Below are 20,362 nucleotides of genomic sequence, written 5' to 3'. Positions count from 1 at the left end.
TCCTGGAAACACATAACAAATTTTTTTTTTTTTTTTTTTTTTTCAAAGATATCCAAACAACTTTATTTGATTATTGAAATGTATACATGTTCCCGTTTTTTGCGGATCCGGATGACATACGGAAACATTTTCAGGAACAACGGATCCGCAAAAAACGGACCGTTTTTCAGGATGAAAAAAAACAGGACGTGTGAATGGACCCTAAATGTGAAGTACAGGACTTCACAAGCATAGGTAAGCAACAACTACTTAATATTCCCTCATTCCTTCTACTCTCTGTTGTCCTTCTTGCCACTTGAAACCCTACAAACCTCTATAAAACGGTATGACTTATATTAGCCCATCACGTATAGCTCTGCAATGCCCCAATGTAAACCTGTAGTGCCATCAAATTATCCTAGAAAGCCACCATACAGATAAAAAATGTCTCCAAGTTAGCAACTGAGACCTTCAAAGAGGTCCACCGTACCAACCACAGCTCTAAAATGGCAAAATATCACTCGACTATGCCAACAAACAACTCTATAGTAAGCCTTTAAGGACACCATGCTATCCCAACAAACCACCAAGCATGCCAACCCATACCACAACCACAATAACACTGACCTGTGAAGCGTTCCTGGCATATACACGTGTAGCCTCCTTCTCTTCTGGCACATACGCCTCCATTTTGACAAGGATTTGAGTAGCAAAGATTAATTTCAATTTCACAATAATCCCCGGTGAAGCCCTGAGGGCAACGGCAGCGTAGACCAGTGATGGGGTGAATTGGACGGAAAAGTATGGACTCGGAAGCAATGAATGGAGCCGAGCTGTCAAACTTCAGCACAGATATACACTTCATATAATTTTCACAGGGTTCACGTAGACAGACATTATCGTCAAATGGTAAGACCTCCAGCATGGAGGCCGAGGTCAGAGTCATCCTCTTCATATAGAGTTGCTCTTGAAGGTCTTCTGAGCTGAAAAACTGTGAGCGGTCACCTTGTGGAACGAGGGCAGAGAAGCTGATGTTGAGTATGGTGCTCTTAACGTCGGTGTCATTCTGGATGTTGAAAATGAAGATGTCTTCCTTTGGGGTGGCCAACACGGTCGACACTCCCTCCAAGAAGCTGGTCAACAGGGGAGACAGGAAGCGCTCCTGAGACATGTTCTCTAGGCGAACTGTGATACTGTTAGACAACATGTCTTCTGTGATGATGAGAACACGCAGGACACATTGGGCGGTCACACTATGGATCCCATCTACAGAAGAGATAAGAAGAAGACATGAAGTCATTGCAATCGGAAATATACAGTTTTTGGTTTATCACCTCTTCATGTCAACTTTTCTGGACTACAAAAAGAAAGGTCAACTCTGACACCTAACTTTTTTTTCCCTATTTTTATGGATATGGAACCATTATGGTGGCCATATTGACCCATAGTTGCCACGAGCGCTAATTTTCATAAGACTGTCCTGTGAACCAGACCAGTTTATTCTAACTGGGATATCTCTGGACATGTTGGGAGACGTTCCCATGGTTAAAAATGTCCTATAATTTGGGTTTTTAAAGGCACCATCTGCTGTGTAGTGGCCATAGCGGGGTACTACAGCTCAGCCTTCATTTAAATGAATTGTAAAGTAGGTGCAAAAATTCACCAGATATACCCCAAAATTTTTTTTGATGTTTTTGTTGCCAGGTGACCAACAATGGCGCTTGACTGCTAAACTCCATTTTACAGATGTCTTTGTTGAACTTGTTTCTAAGAATCTCATAAATATAAAAAAATACCATAAAAGAAGCTAAAAAAATACTGCCAGAAAAATCGAGAATGTATCCGTCATTCCTCCTTAGATATTCATCATAAAACAGCAAAACTACTCTTCTGCTAAATACCGGGGGCTGTCACACTCCCCCTCCATTCAAAGCCATTGATTTCCCATCATATGCTGAGAAGAAAAATGAGAAACGGGCTGAAAGAACAAAAAGAGGTGAAATTCATAGTATGTGGATACAGGAATGGCTCCAGGGGCCACATACAACGTGATCTCAGCCGTGACTAACCTATGAAACATGTCTAAAAGGGAAACGGTCTATGTTGCACGTATGAACCAATCAGAGCTCAGCTCTGGTTGCTATGGGCAACAAAGACTGTTTCTCTTTTAGACGGGTTTTATACATCCGCCTAATGGGCTCTCGTGGATTTACGGAATCCCAAAGGGGTTTGGCGAACCGGCGGGAAGACCATAGGGGCTCATTTAGAAAAGAATTATCAAAAAGGGAAGGAGTTGCCAACAGCAACCAGTCAGATTCAATAATGGCAGGTGGAACCGCACTGGACATCCTCTCAACCCTTCCCATGGAGGAGGCCCACTGGCCGTAGACTCAGGGGCTATTGTCCAAATATATCATGGTTTTTGGTGTTCCAGATTTCTCAGTTGACCTAGACTTTTTAGAATTTGGTCACCAGGTCTCCAGGTTACGGAAGCACTGAACGCTTGCATCCTCAAGGGTTAAAGGCTCAGTGATTAACAATTCCGGTAATTTGGTGAGTCAGGGAAGTTATTATTTAGGTCTGGCAGGCCGGCCATATAAATGATTTATAACCCTCAGTAAAAGCCTTCTCTTAAGTAACAGTATGGCCGGCGACCCGCCTTACCGGAGATGGATTAGATGCTGCTCTGAACATGTTGGGTTCAGGCAAGTACGGTTCTAGTCAAGGGTTACAAGTGATTGGAATAAGGTCGGACCGGACCAGAGGTTCCTCCACTTGGGGCTGGTTCTGCAATGATCATAAATCCCAGCATCAGCCATACAGGATTAGAAAAAAGATGGCTGATTCTTTCCAAAAACAGCACCACACCTGTCTGCAGTTTGTATGTGGTATTGCAGCTCAGCCCCACTTGAAGCTAAGCTGACCAGACGTGCAACCCATGGACAGGTGGGCGGCTTTTTGGAAGGAAGAAGTTATGTTTTTGTATTCCTGTACAACCCTATATGAACATAGCTGAAAGATGGGCCCTAGGAAACATTAGCTCTGCTGGGTTCAGGGGTCCACAGTCTGATCCTGGCTTTTCATACTTTAAGACCTAATGCACACAACTGTATACATTTTTGTGGTCCACAAATCGTGGATCATGGCTGTGTGCATCCCACATTTTCTCTTCCACAAATGTCTATTCATATCTGCAAAACGGACAAGGATAGGACATTTTTTTTGGTGGGGCCGCGGAACGGACATACAGATGCGGACAGCACAGGGTACGGAGCCCCTTGAAAGGGTCCGCATCCGATCCACAAAAAAAAATGCAGATCGGATGCGGACCAAAACTACACTAAATCAGATTGCTCCTATAATTGCAGTACCCGTTCTGACCACCGGGTGGATCACACCAATCCGAGTGTAATTTATAGCACTGTGCAATTTGTATACTACTGAGGGCAGGAAGCATATACACACCATATTCCTGTTATTCATTATGTAAAAGGAAATACAAAAGCGAATACTCAGAATAAATACCCTGCAGCAACGATAAAAAAACATTTGCTTGCCACGGTTTATATCCGCCTTCATTATTGGGATGTCCTAGGGGTGGGCAGTGAAGCTGAATCCTGCTTGCCTGTTATCCAGAGCCTTATCCAATGCATCATTTCTCCCCCATTAAGCATCTACAATCCAGGAGGCATTTTTCTACATGATCCTATACATCCGTACACAACACATACTTGTATTTATAGCGGCAGACAAGGATGAATGAGTCCTTACTTAAAGTGAAAGCCCGCCTTTGAACGCTATATCATCTTTAGGTCCAACATTCTGCGCTGATTCATTTCTTAATATATCTTTGAGGCGTTTGGAGCTCAGTTTATAGACACAAATAGTAAATTCTGTCTGATGCAGCCACCACTAGAGGGAGCCCAGGACTTCACTATGCAGTCGGCTCATAGACTCCCCCTAGTGGTGGCTCCGGGAGGCCAGTATTTTACTGTTTCTATTCTAAAAATTGGAAATCTGTAGATCTTTTAAGAACTGGGAACTATTTATCTAAAAAAAAATAAAAAAATAAAAAAAAAGGTGGTCATTCACTATAAAGGAGTCACCTGCTGATTTTAAGGGGTCCTGGCAGTGATAAGCTGCCATGCTATCATCTTTGGAGAGGTTTGGTAAATCAGTACAGTTAAAATCAACAGGCTCCTTGCGGTGCTCCCTGACAGGCTAGTGAAGGAGGGGGTCCTGACCGGGCTCCCCATCGCTTTCATGGGATGGACGGAGAGATATTGTTCAAGGGAGTCAAACCTATTGTTCAAGGGAGTCCAGAGGGTTGTCTCACTGTCTGTGTAGGTACAGAGAAATTAAAGGGGTTGTCCAGGTGCTAAATTCTTTCTTAAAGGGTCGAAATGGCAAGTCATACTCAGATCACCGATCTGCTGCCACTCCCGTCCTGGTGCTTCCCGGGTTCCCTCTTTTCCCGAACCAGCACACAGGAAATGACTGCTCAGCCAATCACTGACTGAAGGGGGTGACCTCTGCGGCCAGTGATTGGCTGAGCAGTCATTTCCTGCGTGCGGGTTCGGGATCAGGAAGTACAGAGCAGCGAGGACAAAGGAAGTGTCGGAATAAGAGCGGCGGGAATCGGTGATCTGAATAAGACTTTTTTTTATGCCATTCTGACTTATAAAAAAATATATAAAAATACTGTCCGGGCAACCCCTTTAAGGGCCTTATAGATACAGGATATTTTTTTCATTTTAGGAGAATACCCTTAATGAGTTTTCAGAAGCTTCTGCGGCTAAAATCAATAGAAGAAGAAGCGAAAACAAAGTTAATCAAACTTCTCCTTCCATTGATACAGATCGCACCTCGAAGAAGCCAAAGCTCGATGCGGAATCTCAATAAAAAACGCGTTTAATCTCCCGGTCTCGGAGCTGAATGTTCTGCCCTTTAGGATCCGCCAGGCAGCTCGTCAATATTAACTGCCACCCCTTCGTGGCAATGCAGTTATTGATCAGCCGGTGTCTCTCTAGGCACACTGACACGCGCAATAAGTACATCCGTCATTATTCCTCCTGTCCAATAAAAAGACGTTTTAACTATTTCGCTTCGAGAAGTTATTTCCAATGTTGGATAATTCCACCATATTCAGTATCTAGAAATGAGATTTAAAGGGATATTACAGAAACCGCCGCAGGTTGCAGATCACTTTCTGATAATAGTCAGCTGTCCTCCCACAGCTTCACATTATGAAAACTAGAGGACTGTTCATCCTGGTCCTCCTTGTTCACAAGTAATTACAAGCTTGCACCCAGAGCAGAGAAGCAGGTGTAAGGTGGGGGTGGAATTTTGATTTCATGTTTATTGGTTACAAGTGCAGCTTAGTCCCATTCAAGTGAATAGGGTGGAGTTGCAATACCAAGCACAGCCACTATACAATGGATGGCACTGTGCTTGACAAGCTGTGAGGAGGCTGATTGGCGGGAGTGTCGGACCCCCACCCATTAGGTCTTGATAGCCTAGGTCAGTGATGGCGAACCTATGGCACGGGTGCCAGAGGCGGCACTCAGAGCCCTCTCTGTGGGCACCTGCACTCTGGAAAAAGTCTATGGTGTACAATATGCCTTAGACTTTTCCTGCCATTCATCAGCGCAGGCGCACTATGAACAGCACAGGCAGCGCACTGAATGTAGGCAGGCTATTATAGCTAAATAATAAAGTACATAGAGGATATACTATATTGGACTGTAGTATTCAGGTTAAATTGCTTTGTTGGCACTTTGCAATAAATAAGTGGATTTTGGGTTGCAGTTTGGGCACTTGGCCTTTAAAAGGTTCGCCATCACTGGCCTAGGTCATAAAGACCGTGTGTGATGCCACATCGAGTCCCTGGGCACCGTATTATTCCTTTAAAGCAACAGACAGTGGACATTCAGTGTGTCACATAGAGGGCTGCATTGCTTCTAGGGGAGAAGGTCCCAGTAATACAGTGCCACATGGTGGAGCTGAAGGGCACTAGACTCCTTAAAGGGACTGTTAAAGGGCTTCTGTCATTTGTTTATTATAGGAGTGTAGAAAAATATGGTTTGGGGGGTTTTCTGGCAATAACAGCTCCACACCTGTTAGTGGGTTGTGACTGGTATGGCAGCTTAGCTCAGTTGAAGGGGATAGGGTTGAGTTGCAATACCACATACAACCTGCGGACAGGCGAGGCGTCGTTTTTGGAAGACAGCTGCCAGGTTTTACTTAAAGGGCTTCTGTCACCCCCCTAAAGTAATTTTTCTTTTTTTGGCTACTTAAAATCCTTATACTGCGATTTATCAATATATAGTGCTCTTACTCTTTTTCGTTAATTAAAACCCCTAGGGGCCCCTTAGAAGCTGCATGGACAGCAGGGCTTCCCCCCTCATAATATGAATCCAGCCCTTTCCACTTCCTGCTTCTTGCGGCTGAGCAGTATTTGCTGTATTGACCTCTAGGGGCCACGGTTATTCAATGGGGTCCAGAGACCGGCCTCCAAAGCCGGGCGCCGGGCAGACAATGCTTCATGGCAAATCAGGGATATTAGCAGCGAATTCATTCATGACGGCCTTGGGCAGACAAAAACAAAAAAATTCCTGCCCTACCCTCTGGCCATTTAAAGCACAATGCACCCCTCTCAGTAACACGCTGAATGGCCCCCTCCCATTTACCTAATTACCCTGGCCTGTTGCCGTGGGGGGTACCATCCCCGGAGAAGGGCGACCTCGGAACAGAAAAGGCAATAGCACAGGAAACAGCTGCTTGCAGGGTAATGCAAGAAAGCGAAAGGTCCGGCGAACAATAGCCAATGCTAACAAAGACACAATGAGGACCAGAACTCAGCGTAACAGATCTGAAGACTGACGCCGGCGAGTACAATAGACCGCGATGCATGTTTAATTAACCTTTCATCTGCCAGTTATCCCCCGAAGCGTGCATGCATCAATGCAATGACACGAAATGTCACCGGCGGTCTTTCCCAGTTGTCATGTGCACCCGCCCCACCGACAAGGGACAGGTACCATGAAGTGACATCATTCCTGTTAATGTAATGCACGCTGCGACGCGCCTGGAATGCACAAGCCGTGTACACCCATGCGGCGGTCATGGGCTTAAGCTTTCGCCAGAGTGTTTGCAGCCTGTTCCCCTGTCCAAAGACAGATAAAGTCATTCCAATTTATTACACAGAAGCCGCCACTCGTGATGAAAGAGCGGCATGAAAATGAGCGGCCCCGGCTCGCGGCCCCGGCCTGTTTGATAGGGCTCATGAAAGGGACGCGGAGAACTTTTGAAATTGCGCAACAAAGAGATGAGGAATAATTACAGCGTCTGAAGAGCCATCCCCAGCTCTTTATTTTTCGCCAGCAATGACATCTGTCAAAGTCATGAGCGAATGTCGTAATCAGACTGTGAAATTAGGAAGCAAATATGAAAGAGGTTCTGAGACAGATGCTAATCGATGCCGGCAGTAAGTCTGCAAATCTTACCGTCTTTACAATGGACAGGAATAATTCACTTAACCGTAAAGCGCTGGACAGAAGTGTAGCTCTAGCAGCGAAAGCTGTGGTCAAACGTGTGCACTCAAGCATGGGTGGATGAAGTGAAAATGGTGTCTGCTCCTGGTGACAATCTAGACCGCCACTCCACCATCAGTAGGGGATATGCCGGAACCAAGTGCTTTTCTGAACCATGGAGAAAAGTGACATGACAAAATGTGCTATATCCATGGAGTGAGAGAACTTTGCAAGGATTGACCTGGAAAGGAGATGTGGTCGCCATGGTCAAGCTTTACCTTCCCATTCGCTCTACTACACAATAGACAGAACTGTGTAGGAGCTATCACCCAAAACAGCTGACTAGTAAGGGTGCAAGGTGTGAGACCCCCGCCGATCAGATATTAATGGCCTATCCTGAGGTACAATCTTTGCCAAGGCATGGTTGGTGGGCAGATTTCCCACCCAACTTATGACCATGGCTCTTGACCATGGAAGTCTAAATGATGCGTAGCCTCTACCATGTTATAGACATCATACCGATGTCATCTTATGTGGCAGAGGGACTTTGAGCCCTCTTGGATGTTACCGCTACCAAATGCATATTCTAAGTCTTCTTCAAGATCTATTCTTTGCACAAGGTAATCACAAGATTTCAGCGGAGCCGTAAACTGCTTCTCCTCAACCATCTCCATCCAACTGTCGTCCTCGATAAGCCCTGTTGCGTCTCCCCCATTCTTCTAATCCGCATGAACTCACACGGTGTGACAGGCAAGGATCTCCAGACTACAGGGCTGCAGGCCAGAGCTCCTGCAATGTTCCCCTCGTACGTCTTCTACTTGCAGAAACTGCATTCGTCTTTCCGAGCTCGAGACTTCAAAGAGATTTCATCAGCTTCCTTCCAACAGGGCATTTCTCTCCTCAGCAAGACAGTCTGGCGGAGGAAGCTTCGGCAGGATAAATCTTGTATTCCAGCAGCAAAGAATTGATCTCTGAGGGATTTTAACATAAACTATCCCTCGCAGTGATGCCTGCCTGTTTGTTTGGTGGGAAGTCGAGTTTGCATCTTGAGCAGCTGACGAGAAGAAGCTTGAGTCACAAGAAGAAGACTCGGGTTCTCGTAATCAAGGAGCGGAGACGGAACACGGGGAAGATCTATTTATAACCTATTAGCTTGAAATTATGCATTATGGATGAACGTTCCACGTTCCTGTATTTCAGGATTAATTAAAGCCCTGCGACGCTGGAGGCCCCAACTCAGACCTGAGAGGCTCACACATCCCGATAAGTGGGTCAACGCTTCTTCTCCGGCAACTACAATTCAATGGACTTTCACTAAGTACGTTAAAGTTTCCAGAGGCAACTCCATAGCTTTCTTCTTCCTTCTCAAGTGAATTGATTGGGTCAAGTAGAGAAACACCTTCCGAAGGGGACAGTCCATTTTTGGAGGTGGTCTTAAAGGGGTTGTCCGGGTTCAGAGCTGAACCCGAAAATACCCTTATTTTCAGCCAGGCAGCCCCCATGATGTTGGCATCGGAGCGCTCCCATGCGCTCCCTTGCCCTGCGCTAGATCGCACAGGGCAAGGTCTCTTTTGTTTTCAATAACACACTGCCCGGCAGAAACTTCCGCCCGGCAGTGTGTTCGGTGACGTCACCGGGCTTCCTGGCAGCCCCATGGAGAGCCCCGGTACGTCATCGGATCTCCAAAAAATGCCTTTGCCCTGCGCGACTTAGCGCAGGGCAAAGGAGAGCAATTGGAGCATGAACTGCTCCAATGCTCAAGTCAGGGGGGCTGCCTGGGTGAAAATGGAGGTATGTCCGGGTTCAGCTCTGAACCCGGACAACCCCTTTAACAGTCAAAGCAATCCCTCAAGAGACTCTTCTACCAGCAGATACTCTACCAACAGGCGGACTACCCGTGGTATATTAAACTTCATCTTGGATTACAGGCTGCTGCTTATGGTAGCCCTATATTAAAAGCATATCTGGTGAGAGATCTACCTTCATTTCAGGGATATTGTTTGTTGCAGAGAAGTTCAGCTAGTTGTAATTGTTACTCAGGGAGTTGTTACTACTGTTAGCTAGACATATAATCTTATGTACAGGCAGCCATTTTACCATATGCTTCAGTGTTAATGCAAATGTTATAGTACATGCTATCTATACTTTATACTTATACTTGCTATTTGTATTCTTATAGTTTTACCAATCAAACAATCCTGTTTTACCAATAAACAAGTTAGACTACAAAGAACAGTCCTCTTATTTGGAAGACAGGAATGGTTTATGCTGAACGTCAGACTGCACACTGTGTGAACGTGTAAGAAGACAGAACACACACCTATCAGACACCGGTGACATAGTCTAACGATATGCCACCAATGTGTGGGATAGTCCAACCCGCTTAAAGTCAATTGTGTGCTACCTGTGGACACCACAGACAGAAGACGTCCGTGATTCACTGACATGTGAAAGAGGCCATATACAACTTAGAATCATAGAAAAGGAGTAATACTCACTTTACTAATCCATCGCCGCTGTTGCGCCCACGCTTCCCAAGTCCACCACCGGCCTCTGGACACCCAGATGCAGTGATGAGATATAACACAACATGTGACTGCTGCAGCCAGTGATCTCAGTGGTCTTTATACATCACTGGTACGACGATTGGCTGCAGTGGTCACATGCTGTCAATTTTTGCATTAAAAGCTGAATGCATTGGGATTCCAGAAGGAAATATAAAAGAAGACATTACAGTAGATTCCTGGTGGCACCTTGTAGGTAACTGTTCAGCAGAGATGAGGGAGCAGCAGGTAGGTGACTACCATGGCAGGTTTCCTAAATGGAGGCTTAATCACTGACGTGAAGCTGGACGCTCGTTGGCTGTTCCTAATCCGCTGGGGGCAGGGGTGGATGGGGAACTTAAAGTGGCCCTGGAAAAAATACTAAAAGTGGCCCCGTTTTGGAGTCGAGCCCAAATTGATGGAAGGCAGGGCCAACACAAGTAGACGAGGCCAGAAATACCATATTGTGGCACATTATACCGCCCCAGAAGAGCCAAATACCACAGTCCATCACAAAATACTGCCGCCAGCAGCACAAAATACATCCCCAAAAACTTCCACTGGCCGGCCGTGAGGAGGGCTCAGACAGCCCCTTGGGCATCGGCCCACTGGGAAAATTCCCTGTAAGATCTATGGCCAATCCCCCCCTGGCTGGTGATAAAAGCGACAGAACCTGTCAGCAGTGCGTGTGATTGTGATAGACGGCTTTGCACGAAATCAGATGCCTTTATATTTGGCCCATTCGTCCGTTTCCCCTGCTGGATAATCTGTGGGGTCATAGTAGTTTAGGCGGTGGATTTGTTAAAGGGAATCTGTCCCCAGGAAATTTACTGTTAAACCAGCACAATCAAGAAGGAGAGGGAGGAGGAGCAGCAAGGGTGCACACCGTGGACTTGGCCCGCCCTCAGTGCACTCAACTGCTCATTTGCATATGGAATAAAAGCAGAATGAAGCCACGGATCGCTAAATGATAGGTATCATTACATTCAGCTGGCGGTGTGCTAGGTGTAAAAGGGAATTTTCTGGTGACACCCTCCCTTTACTGAGGAACCTGAACCGATCTCCCTGATCCCTGAAATATCCGATTCTGTGTGAGCTGCATCTCTTGGTAACGGGCGGCTGTCATTGTCAAATAGCATTATATGGTTTCCATGGTACAACCATAAGACGGGTCAGACATCCGAGTGTAATAGGAGAAGATCAGAGCGCCGGAGGAGTGTTCACTGGGCCAGACGATGCTGCAAAAATCTATCTATTTATCCTTTTGTTTGCTTTTTAACCCCTTTATATGTTACATGTGTTTGAAAAAATAAAAATCAATCTATCATATCTATCTATCTACCATATATATACAGTACAGACCAAAAGTTTGGACACACCTTGTTATTCAAAGAGTTTTTTTTATTTTCATGACTATGAAAATTGTAGATTCACACTGAAGGCATCAAAACTATGAATTAACACATGTGGAATTATATACATAACAAAAAAGTGTGAAACAACTGAAAATATGTCATATTCTAGGTTCTTCAAAGTAGCCACCTTTTGCTTTGATTACTGCTTTGCACACTCTTGGCATTCTCTTGATGAGCTTCAAGAGGTAGTCACCTGAAATGGTTTTCACTTCACAGGTGTGCCCTGTCAGGTTTAATAAGTGGGATTTCTTGCCTTATAAATGGGGTTGGGACCATCAGTTGCGTTGTGGAGAAGTCAGGTGGATACACAGCTGATAGTCCTACTGAATAGACTGTTAGAATTTGTATTATGGCAAGAAAAAAGCAGCTAAGAAAAAACCAACAAGTGCTAAGCTTCTCTGGGAACTCCTTCAAGACTGTTGGAAGACCATTTCAGGTGACTACCTCTTGAAGCTCATCAAGAGAATGCCAAGAGTGTGCAAAGCAGTAATCAAAGCAAAAGGTGGCTACTTTGAAGAACCTAGAATATGACATATTTTCAGTTGTTTCACACTTTTTTGTTATGTATATAATTCCACATGTGTTAATTCATAGTTTTGATGCCTTCAGTGTGAATCTACAGTTTTCATAGTCATGAAAATAAAGAAAACTCTTTGAACGAGAAGGTGTGTCCAAACTTTTGGTCTGTACTGTATATATATGTATTTTGTCTCTGGAGGTGCTGTTCCGTTTTTTGGTTATATATAAATATATGTATTAAATATAAAGGTGGATTATATGAGTCTACCTACAGTATACGAGGCATATTCAATCAATGTATATTAGTATGACAACCCCCAACAGGGTATATGGATGTCATAGGTGCCCCCCTTAGGACCCCGTCTATTAGCTAGAACAGCCTCTCCATTCATCCTCCACCTGGATGCAGCAGCCAGGATGGGGTTAGCAGACCCATGCCCTGGAGACAGGTGCGGACCCGTATCCATCAGAGGTGTCATATACCGTGGATACTCCATAAGGCCGGGGCTACATGTGGTTGCAGCACATATGACTATTCAGTTCCATTGTGCTTTGAGGCTGCACTGCTATACAGCGATCCTTGCGGCCACAGTCACCATGCAGTCCCAACCTGAAAGGCCTTTTAAAGGTGTATTCCAGTATCTGCAACTACAGCTTAATCTTTCTCAATTAAAGTTATATAATTTTTGAATATACCTTTTGCCTCAATTCATCTTGATTTTCAAGATCTCTGCTTGCAGTCATTTAAAGGGAACCTTGAAAGTGTTCTCCAGCTACAGATATTGATGACCAAACTTCAGGATAGGTCATCAATATTAGATCAGTGTCAGTCTGACACCCAGCACCCCCGACGATCAGCAGTTTTGGAACCTACACTGTGCACAGGACTGGGAGCAGCCAGCGCCATACACTGTGTAGTGTCCGTGACAGCGCACTGCAGCTCGAATGGGAACTGCTCCGCAGCACGCTGGGGCCAAAACTACACAGTGTATTAAATCCTATAGGATAGCCCCACCCAAGCAGCAATTACAAATGTTAGGGGACCCCCAAAAATAATCCATATGTTGCACACTAACTAGCCAAGACCCCCAGGGTGATTAGAAATCCTCTCTATCACCCAAAGTCTATAGCTTCATTGAACCCACATTTCAAACTTTTTTTCCCATAAAATAAGACCATTTGCCACTGAATTTGAGACTCCTTATGAGACGACTATTCACAAGGTCAGGAGAGAAGACATATTAATAGCGGCTCATCACAAATCTTTCTGTTCTCTGTGCTCGTTACAGCCGCTGAAATGTCATTAAAATCTCTCTATGATCCATCATTATGAGTGAGAGCTGCACAGAAATCACATATCATTACATTATAAAAAAAAATAAGTATATTGGTGGAAGGAGAAGAGTATGAAGAGAAGGGGGCTATGGGAGTGGAGGGTCATGGATCTCAAGGATGTAACGTATATTAGACTATGGTGCTCTGAGCATATAATGACTCCAAATCCCCTGCATTGACATAGAGCAAAATGATAAAATTCTAAATACCTGCTGTCACCACTAGGGGGAGCTCAGGAGCTGAGAGTATACACTTATGTTTTTGAATTCAATTATATAAACAGTATCAATTAAGCTCCACCTAGTGGTGGCTGCCAGGATGGCACAATCTGTCGAAAGATGGGCTAAATGATGGATATACAGTGAGTGCAGAATTATTAGGCAAATGAGTATTTTGACCACATCATCCTCTTTATGCATGTTGTCTTACTCCAAGCTGTATAGGCTCGAAAGCCTACTACCAATTAGGCATATTAGGTGATGTGCATCTCTGTAATGAGAAGGGGTGTGGTCTAATGACATCAACACCCTATATCAGGTGTGCATAATTATTAGGCAACTTCCTTTCCTTTGGCAAAATGGGTCAAAAGAAGGACTTGACAGGCTCAGAAAAGTCACAAATAGTGAGATATCTTGCAGAGGGATGCAGCACTCTTAAAATTGCAAAGCTTCTGAAGCGTGATCATCGAACAATCAAGCGTTTCATTCAAAATAGTCAACAGGGTCGCAAGAAGCGTGTGGAAAAACCAAGGCGCAAAATAACTGCCCACGAACTGAGAAAAGTCAAGCGTGCAGCTGCCAAGATGCCACTTGCCACCAGTTTGGCCATATTTCAGAGCTGCAACATCACTGGAGTGCCCAAAAGCACAAGGTGTGCAATACTCAGAGACATGGCCAAGGTAAGAAAGGCTGAAAGACGGCCACCACTGAACAAGACACACAAGCTGAAACGTCAAGACTGGGCCAAGAAATATCTCAAGACTGATTTTTCTAAGGTTTTATGGACTGATGAAATGAGAGTGAGTCTTGATGGGCCAGATGGATGGGCCCGTGGCTGGATTGGTAAAGGGCAGAGAGCTCCAGTCCGACTCAGACGCCAGCAAGGTGGAGGTGGAGTACTGGTTTGGGCTGGTATCATCAAAGATGAGCTTGTGGGGCCTTTTCGGGTTGAGGATGGAGTCAAGCTCAACTCCCAGTCCTACTGCCAGTTTCTGGAAGACACCTTCTTCAAGCAGTGGTACAGGAAGAAGTCTGCAAGGTAAGAAAAACATGATTTTCATGCAGGACAATGCTCCATCACACGCGTCCAAGTACTCCACAGCGTGGCTGGCAAGAAAGGGTATAAAAGAAGAAAATCTAATGACATGGCCTCCTTGTTCACCTGATCTGAACCCCATTGAGAACCTGTGGTCCATCATCAAATGTGAGATTTACAAGGAGGGAAAACAGTCCACCTCTCTGAACAGTGTCTGGGAGGCTGTGGTTGCTGCTGCACGCAATGTTGATGGTGAACAGATCAAAACACTGACAGAATTCATGGATGGCAGGCTTTTGAGTGTCCTTGCAAAGAAAGGTGGCTATATTGGTCACTGATTTGTTTTTGTTTTGTTTTTGAATGTCAGAAATGTATATTTGTGAATGTTGAGATGTTATATTGGTTTCACTGGTAAAAATAAATAATTGAAATGGGTATATATTTGTTTTTTAAGTTGCCTAATAATTATGCACAGTAATAGTCACCTGCACACACAGATATCCCCCTAAAATAGCTAAAACTAAAAACAAACTAAAAACTACTTCCAAAAATATTCAGCTTTGATATTAATGAGTTTTTGGGGTTCATTGAGAACATGGTTGTTGTTCAATAATAAAATTAATCCTCAAAAATACAACTTGCCTAATAATTCTGCACTCCCTGTACATTAAAGCACATCACTGTATAGATTGGGTGCTGTGGGAAGCCATCCTGTAATTACAATGACTATTCCACCTTATAATGACAGTCTCCATTTCCTAAAGGGGTATTCCAGCCACAAGCATTTACCACCTTTGCATAGGTGATAAATCCTAGACTAGTGCGGGTCCATCAGCAGAACCAGTATATTTTATTGGTGGAGTTTCATTTCTTTTAATTTTCTACTTGTAATTTTTTTTAAAATCTGATTATTAATGCCAGCTGAGGAGAGGCACTATATTACTATAGCATTTCAACAGAATGCTCTCCTGACATGTCTGTTTTAGTAGATACTAGTATTCCTCATGAAATAACAATTTTGAAACATATTTTCTTAGAACTCTACATTGTGCAGTTATTACTCCTAAAAATTTGTAAATACATTGACAACTTATTTTTTTTTTCCCAGCTGCGAGTGCACCCCCTGCACAGTCTGGCTCTGTCCCCAATCAGTGCTGTCTGTGTAGAAAAACACCCCATTGACAAGGTAAATGGTATCACCCAGATGATAATTTATTTGTGCATTTCCAGGAGGAATAACAGAGAAATGACGCAACACAGCTTTCTAAGAAAAGATGCTCCAGAATTGTTACTTCACGGAGAATACAAGTATTCACTAAAACAGCCATGTCAGGAGAGGGGACCGATCCACACTAAGAAAGGCTGGTTGCCATGGATAAACTGCCTAACAACCAGTCTTTCATATGACGTTGTCAAGCAGTTTTAGTAATCAGATTTTTGTAACAATACATTTTGGAGGAAAAGCCCTTACATAAATAAATTAGTGCCTGGGACAGAACCATTTCGATTACACCCCGTGCACATGACCATATTTTTTGACTGCTTCTGATCCGCATTTTTTGCTCATTGGATGCGGACCCTTTCATCTCAATGGGGCCACAAAAATGCTGACAGCATACCATGTGCTGTCCGTTCTGTGGCCCTGCAAAAAATATAACACATGCCCTATTCTTGACCTGCGGAACGGGAAAGTGCAAGGTGCCCCGTGTTTTGCGGATACATGGTTTGTGGACCACAAAACAGACATGGACGTGTGCATGAGGCCTTAGGCCTAGATGATCAAGGGCCAGGCTGCCCCCTAGTCGGTACTTCGGAGAAGGAGAGGTGTGAAAGGCTGACCAACCTCATGACAAAATCAGTGAGGACTATACAATATTGACTGACACAAAGTAACAATTTTCTCAGAATGTATCAGAAGACTTTGTAACATCTGTAGAACATTACCGATCCTGGTCAGCTATTATCTCCATTTTGCCAGGCTCCTAAGCTTATAACGCACGTGTTGTTCTCCATATCCCATTATCTGATCCTGAAATAAACACATATCAATCTGGAGACCTGACACATGAATCTTCCTGAGAGAAGCCGAGCCAGAAAATCGTCCATTTCTCAGGCATGATGATATCTTGAGCGCCGTGCGCGCCTTTCCCTCCCTCTCATCCCTGCAGAGTCAAATTAAGTTCTAGAAATCCATCTCCTGTGAATACTTCTCCAGACTAGTCTAATAAAAATGATGATAGACAACGTGACTTATTACCCAGCGCCCCCAGCTCGCAGTCATTGGTTTCATACAGTAATGCACAGTGTTTGCCAGACTCGGCCTTTCCTGAAGGCTTCATCTCAATACCGTATGGCAGACGCTCAGCAACATCATTTCACCAGTGAGCAGTGGTCGATACCCAGTTCATGACCAGAATAAAGTGGTACAACCCCGCTCCCTGCGCCCCATTAGAATAAAAGGGGGACGATTCATGCTCAGGACACCCCAGATGTCAGTCAGAGCGGACAGTCATGACCACCATATATTATATCGTCAAACCAGGTGGTCAACAACAGGCCCTTAACCACCTCAGCCCCCCTAGCTTAAACCCCCTTAATGACCAGACCACTTTTTTACACTTCTGCACTACACTACTTTCACGGTTTATTGCTCGTTCATACAACTTACCACCCAAATTAATTTTACCTCCTTTTCTTCTCACTAATAGAGCTTTCATTTGGTGGTATTTTATTGCTGCTGACATTTTAACTTTTTATGATATTAATCGAAATTGACCAAAATTTTGTAAAAAAAATACATTTTTCTCTTTCTGTTGTAAATTTTTTCAAATAAAACTACATTTCTATATAAATTTTTCTCTAAATTTATTGTTCTACATGTCTTTGATTAAAAAAATAATGCAATAAGTGTATATTTATTGGTTTGGGTAAAAGTTATAGCATTTACAAACTATGTAAAAACTATGGTGCAAAAAATTTTATTTACGCACTTTGACTTTCTGAGCACCTGTCATGTTTCCTGAGGTTCTACAATGCCCAGACAGTAGAAACACCCCACAAATGACCCCATTTCAGGAAAGTAGACACCCTAAGGTATTCGCTGATGGGCATAGTGAGTTCATGGAAGTTTTTATTTTTTGTCACAAGTTAGTGGGGTGTCTTCTTTCCAAAATGGGGTCACTTGTGGGGTATTTATACTGCCCTGGCATTTTAGGGGACCTAAAGCGTGAGAAGTAGTTTGGAATCCAAATGCGTAAAAATGCCCTGTGAAATCCTAAAAGTACTCATTGGAATTTGGGCCCCCTTGCGCACCTAGGCTGCAAAAAAGTGTCACACATGTAGTATCGCCGTACTCAGGAGAAGTAGGGCAATGTGTTTTGGGGTGTATTTTTACATATACCCATGCTGGGTGAGAGAAATATCTCAGTAAAAGACAACTTTTCCCATTTTTTTATACAAAGTTGTCATTTTACAGAGATATTTCTCTCACCCAGCATGGGTATATGTAAAAATACACCCCAAACACATTGCCCTACTTCTCCTGAGTACGGCGATACTACATGTGTGACACTTTTTTGCAGCCTAGGTGCGCAAAGGGGCCCAAATTCCAATGAGTACCTTTTAGGAGGGCATTTTTAGGCATTTGGATTCCAGACTTCTTCTCATGCTTTAGGGCCCCTAAAATGCAAGGGCAGTATAAATACCCCACAAGTGACCCCATTTTGGAAAGAAGACACCCCAAGGTATTCTGTGAGGGGCATGGCGAGTTCCTAGAATATATATTTTTTGGCACAAGTTAGCGGAAAATGTTTATTTTATTTTTTTCTCTTACAAAGTCTCATATTCCACTAACTTGTGACATAAAACAAAATTTTACATGAACACTGCATTTTTTGTAGAGCCTATAGAACATGTCCTATTCTTGTCCGCAATTGCGGACAAGAAAAGGCATTTTCTATATAGTTCTGGCAATGTGTGGATCCGCAAAATGCATGTTTCGCGGATCCGCGGTGTCCGTGTTTTGCGGATCCGTGGATCCGCAAAACGCATACAGACGTCTGAATGGAGCCTTACAGGGGGGTGATCAATGACAGGGGGGTCATCAGGGAGTCTATATGGGGTGATCAGGGGTTAATAAGGGGTTAATAAGTGACAGGGGGGGTGTAGTGTGGTGATTGGTGCTACTTACAGAGCTGCCTGTGTCCTCTGGTGGTCGATCCAAACAAAAGTGACCACCAGAGGACCAGGTAGCAGGTATATTAGACGCTGTTAACAAAACAGCATCTAATATACCTTTTTGGGGTTAAAAAAAATCGCATCTTCAGCCTGCCAGCGAATGATCGCCGCTGGCAGGCTGTAGATCAACTCGTTTACCTTGCGATCCAGTGAACGCGCGCTCCTGTGAGCGTGCGTTCACAGAAAATCTCGCGGCTCGCGAGATGACGCATATATGCGTCTACGAGGAATAAACCGACCGCCTGCAGGATGCATCCCTGCGTTAGGCGGTCGGGAGGCGGTTAAAGGCTGTGTACACCTTAGGTTAGGGAGCAAACTTTATTATTATTGCATTGTACTTATTTTGAACTAAAAATAATTTTTTCAATTGGGCTTTGTTAAAAAATTTTAACCACTGTCTTTGTGCAGCCTTGAGTTTCTCTAGTAGCAGGATCTGAATTTTCACTCTGTTCCGTCAGGCAGCTCAGCTGATGGCTCCTTATCTCTGCTCTTACAAACACTCATTATAGCTCAGTTCTTATCTTACTGATAAGAATATGGCTTAAATAATTTTTCTAACCTTTAGTAGAGATAAGGTATATTAGATGACCGGTGTTCTGTCAGAAAACCTTAACTCGTCAGATTCCCTTACCCCACGTGACTTCCGGGGGTGTGTGCCTCCGCGCAAGCGCAGTACCAGGGCATGGGTATGGTAAAATTTCAGTGAGCGTTGACTCATGGACACCGCTCGTGCGCTCTCAGGGGTAAGGAAATCTCACGGTCTTTTGTCTTGTTAAATCTCCTTACCCTCACACTGCGTACGCGCGGATTGTAAAATCTCCATACCCTCACTACAAAGCGCGCTTGCGCAGTGTGAGGGTAAGGAGATTTAACAAGACAAAAGATCGTCAGATCTCCTCACCCCTGAGGGCGCACGCGCGGTGTCCGTGCACGCGTCCATGAGTCAACGCTCACTTACATTACCCATGCCCTTGGTACTGCGCTTGCGCAGAGGCGCCGTGCCGTGGTACTGCGCTTGCGCGGAGGCGCACACCCACGGAAATCATGTGGGGTAAGGGAATCTGACGAAGTAACGTTTTTCTGACAGAACATCGGCACAAAGTGAAAGTAAAAAGTAGAATCCACACAGCTAATTAAACACTTAACCCTTTGTGACCGAACGGCTTAATATTTTTAATAAAGACCAATTGAAAAAATGATTTTTAGCCCCAAATGAGTAAAATGCAATCGTAGAAAAACAAATTGCCCCCCGGAGGTGTACATAGCCTTTAAAGGGGTCTTTCCAAAAATAACACTAGTGTTTAGTCGCTGGGAGCCCGATCACTAGAACGGAGGTCCCTGACTCCTGATGTCCACAGAGAGGTAGTGTGCATACTTGACCACACTTCGCTCACTTATATGGACTGCTGGAGATAGCGCTCAGCTCCAGAGCCAACAATCCCACAACAGTGACCGGAGAGATGGTCAATTCATATGGGGAATCAGAGATCAGTGGTAGGACCCCCAGCAATGAGATCTTTGTAGGAAAAACCCCTTCGAATCCGACGGA

The 20,362-nt window shown here is 44.3% G+C and overlaps 1 protein-coding gene across 1 annotated transcript in view; it reads right to left on the bottom strand.

Moving 5' to 3' along the window:
• Positions 1 to 535: 535 nt before the first annotated feature.
• Positions 536 to 20,362, bottom strand: part of LOC122926059 (cadherin EGF LAG seven-pass G-type receptor 3-like) — a 34,337-nt gene continuing 14,510 nt past the window's right edge. The window contains exon 3 of the mRNA XM_044277445.1: positions 536 to 1,245. Coding sequence (XP_044133380.1) covers positions 536 to 1,245 — 710 coding nt within the window. The remainder of the gene's footprint in view (positions 1,246 to 20,362) is intronic.

Source organism: Bufo gargarizans, chromosome 2, assembly GCF_014858855.1.
Source record: "Bufo gargarizans isolate SCDJY-AF-19 chromosome 2, ASM1485885v1, whole genome shotgun sequence".
Classification (NCBI taxonomy): Eukaryota; Metazoa; Chordata; class Amphibia; order Anura; family Bufonidae; genus Bufo; species Bufo gargarizans.
This window is presented reverse-complemented; position numbering and strand designations above follow the sequence as displayed.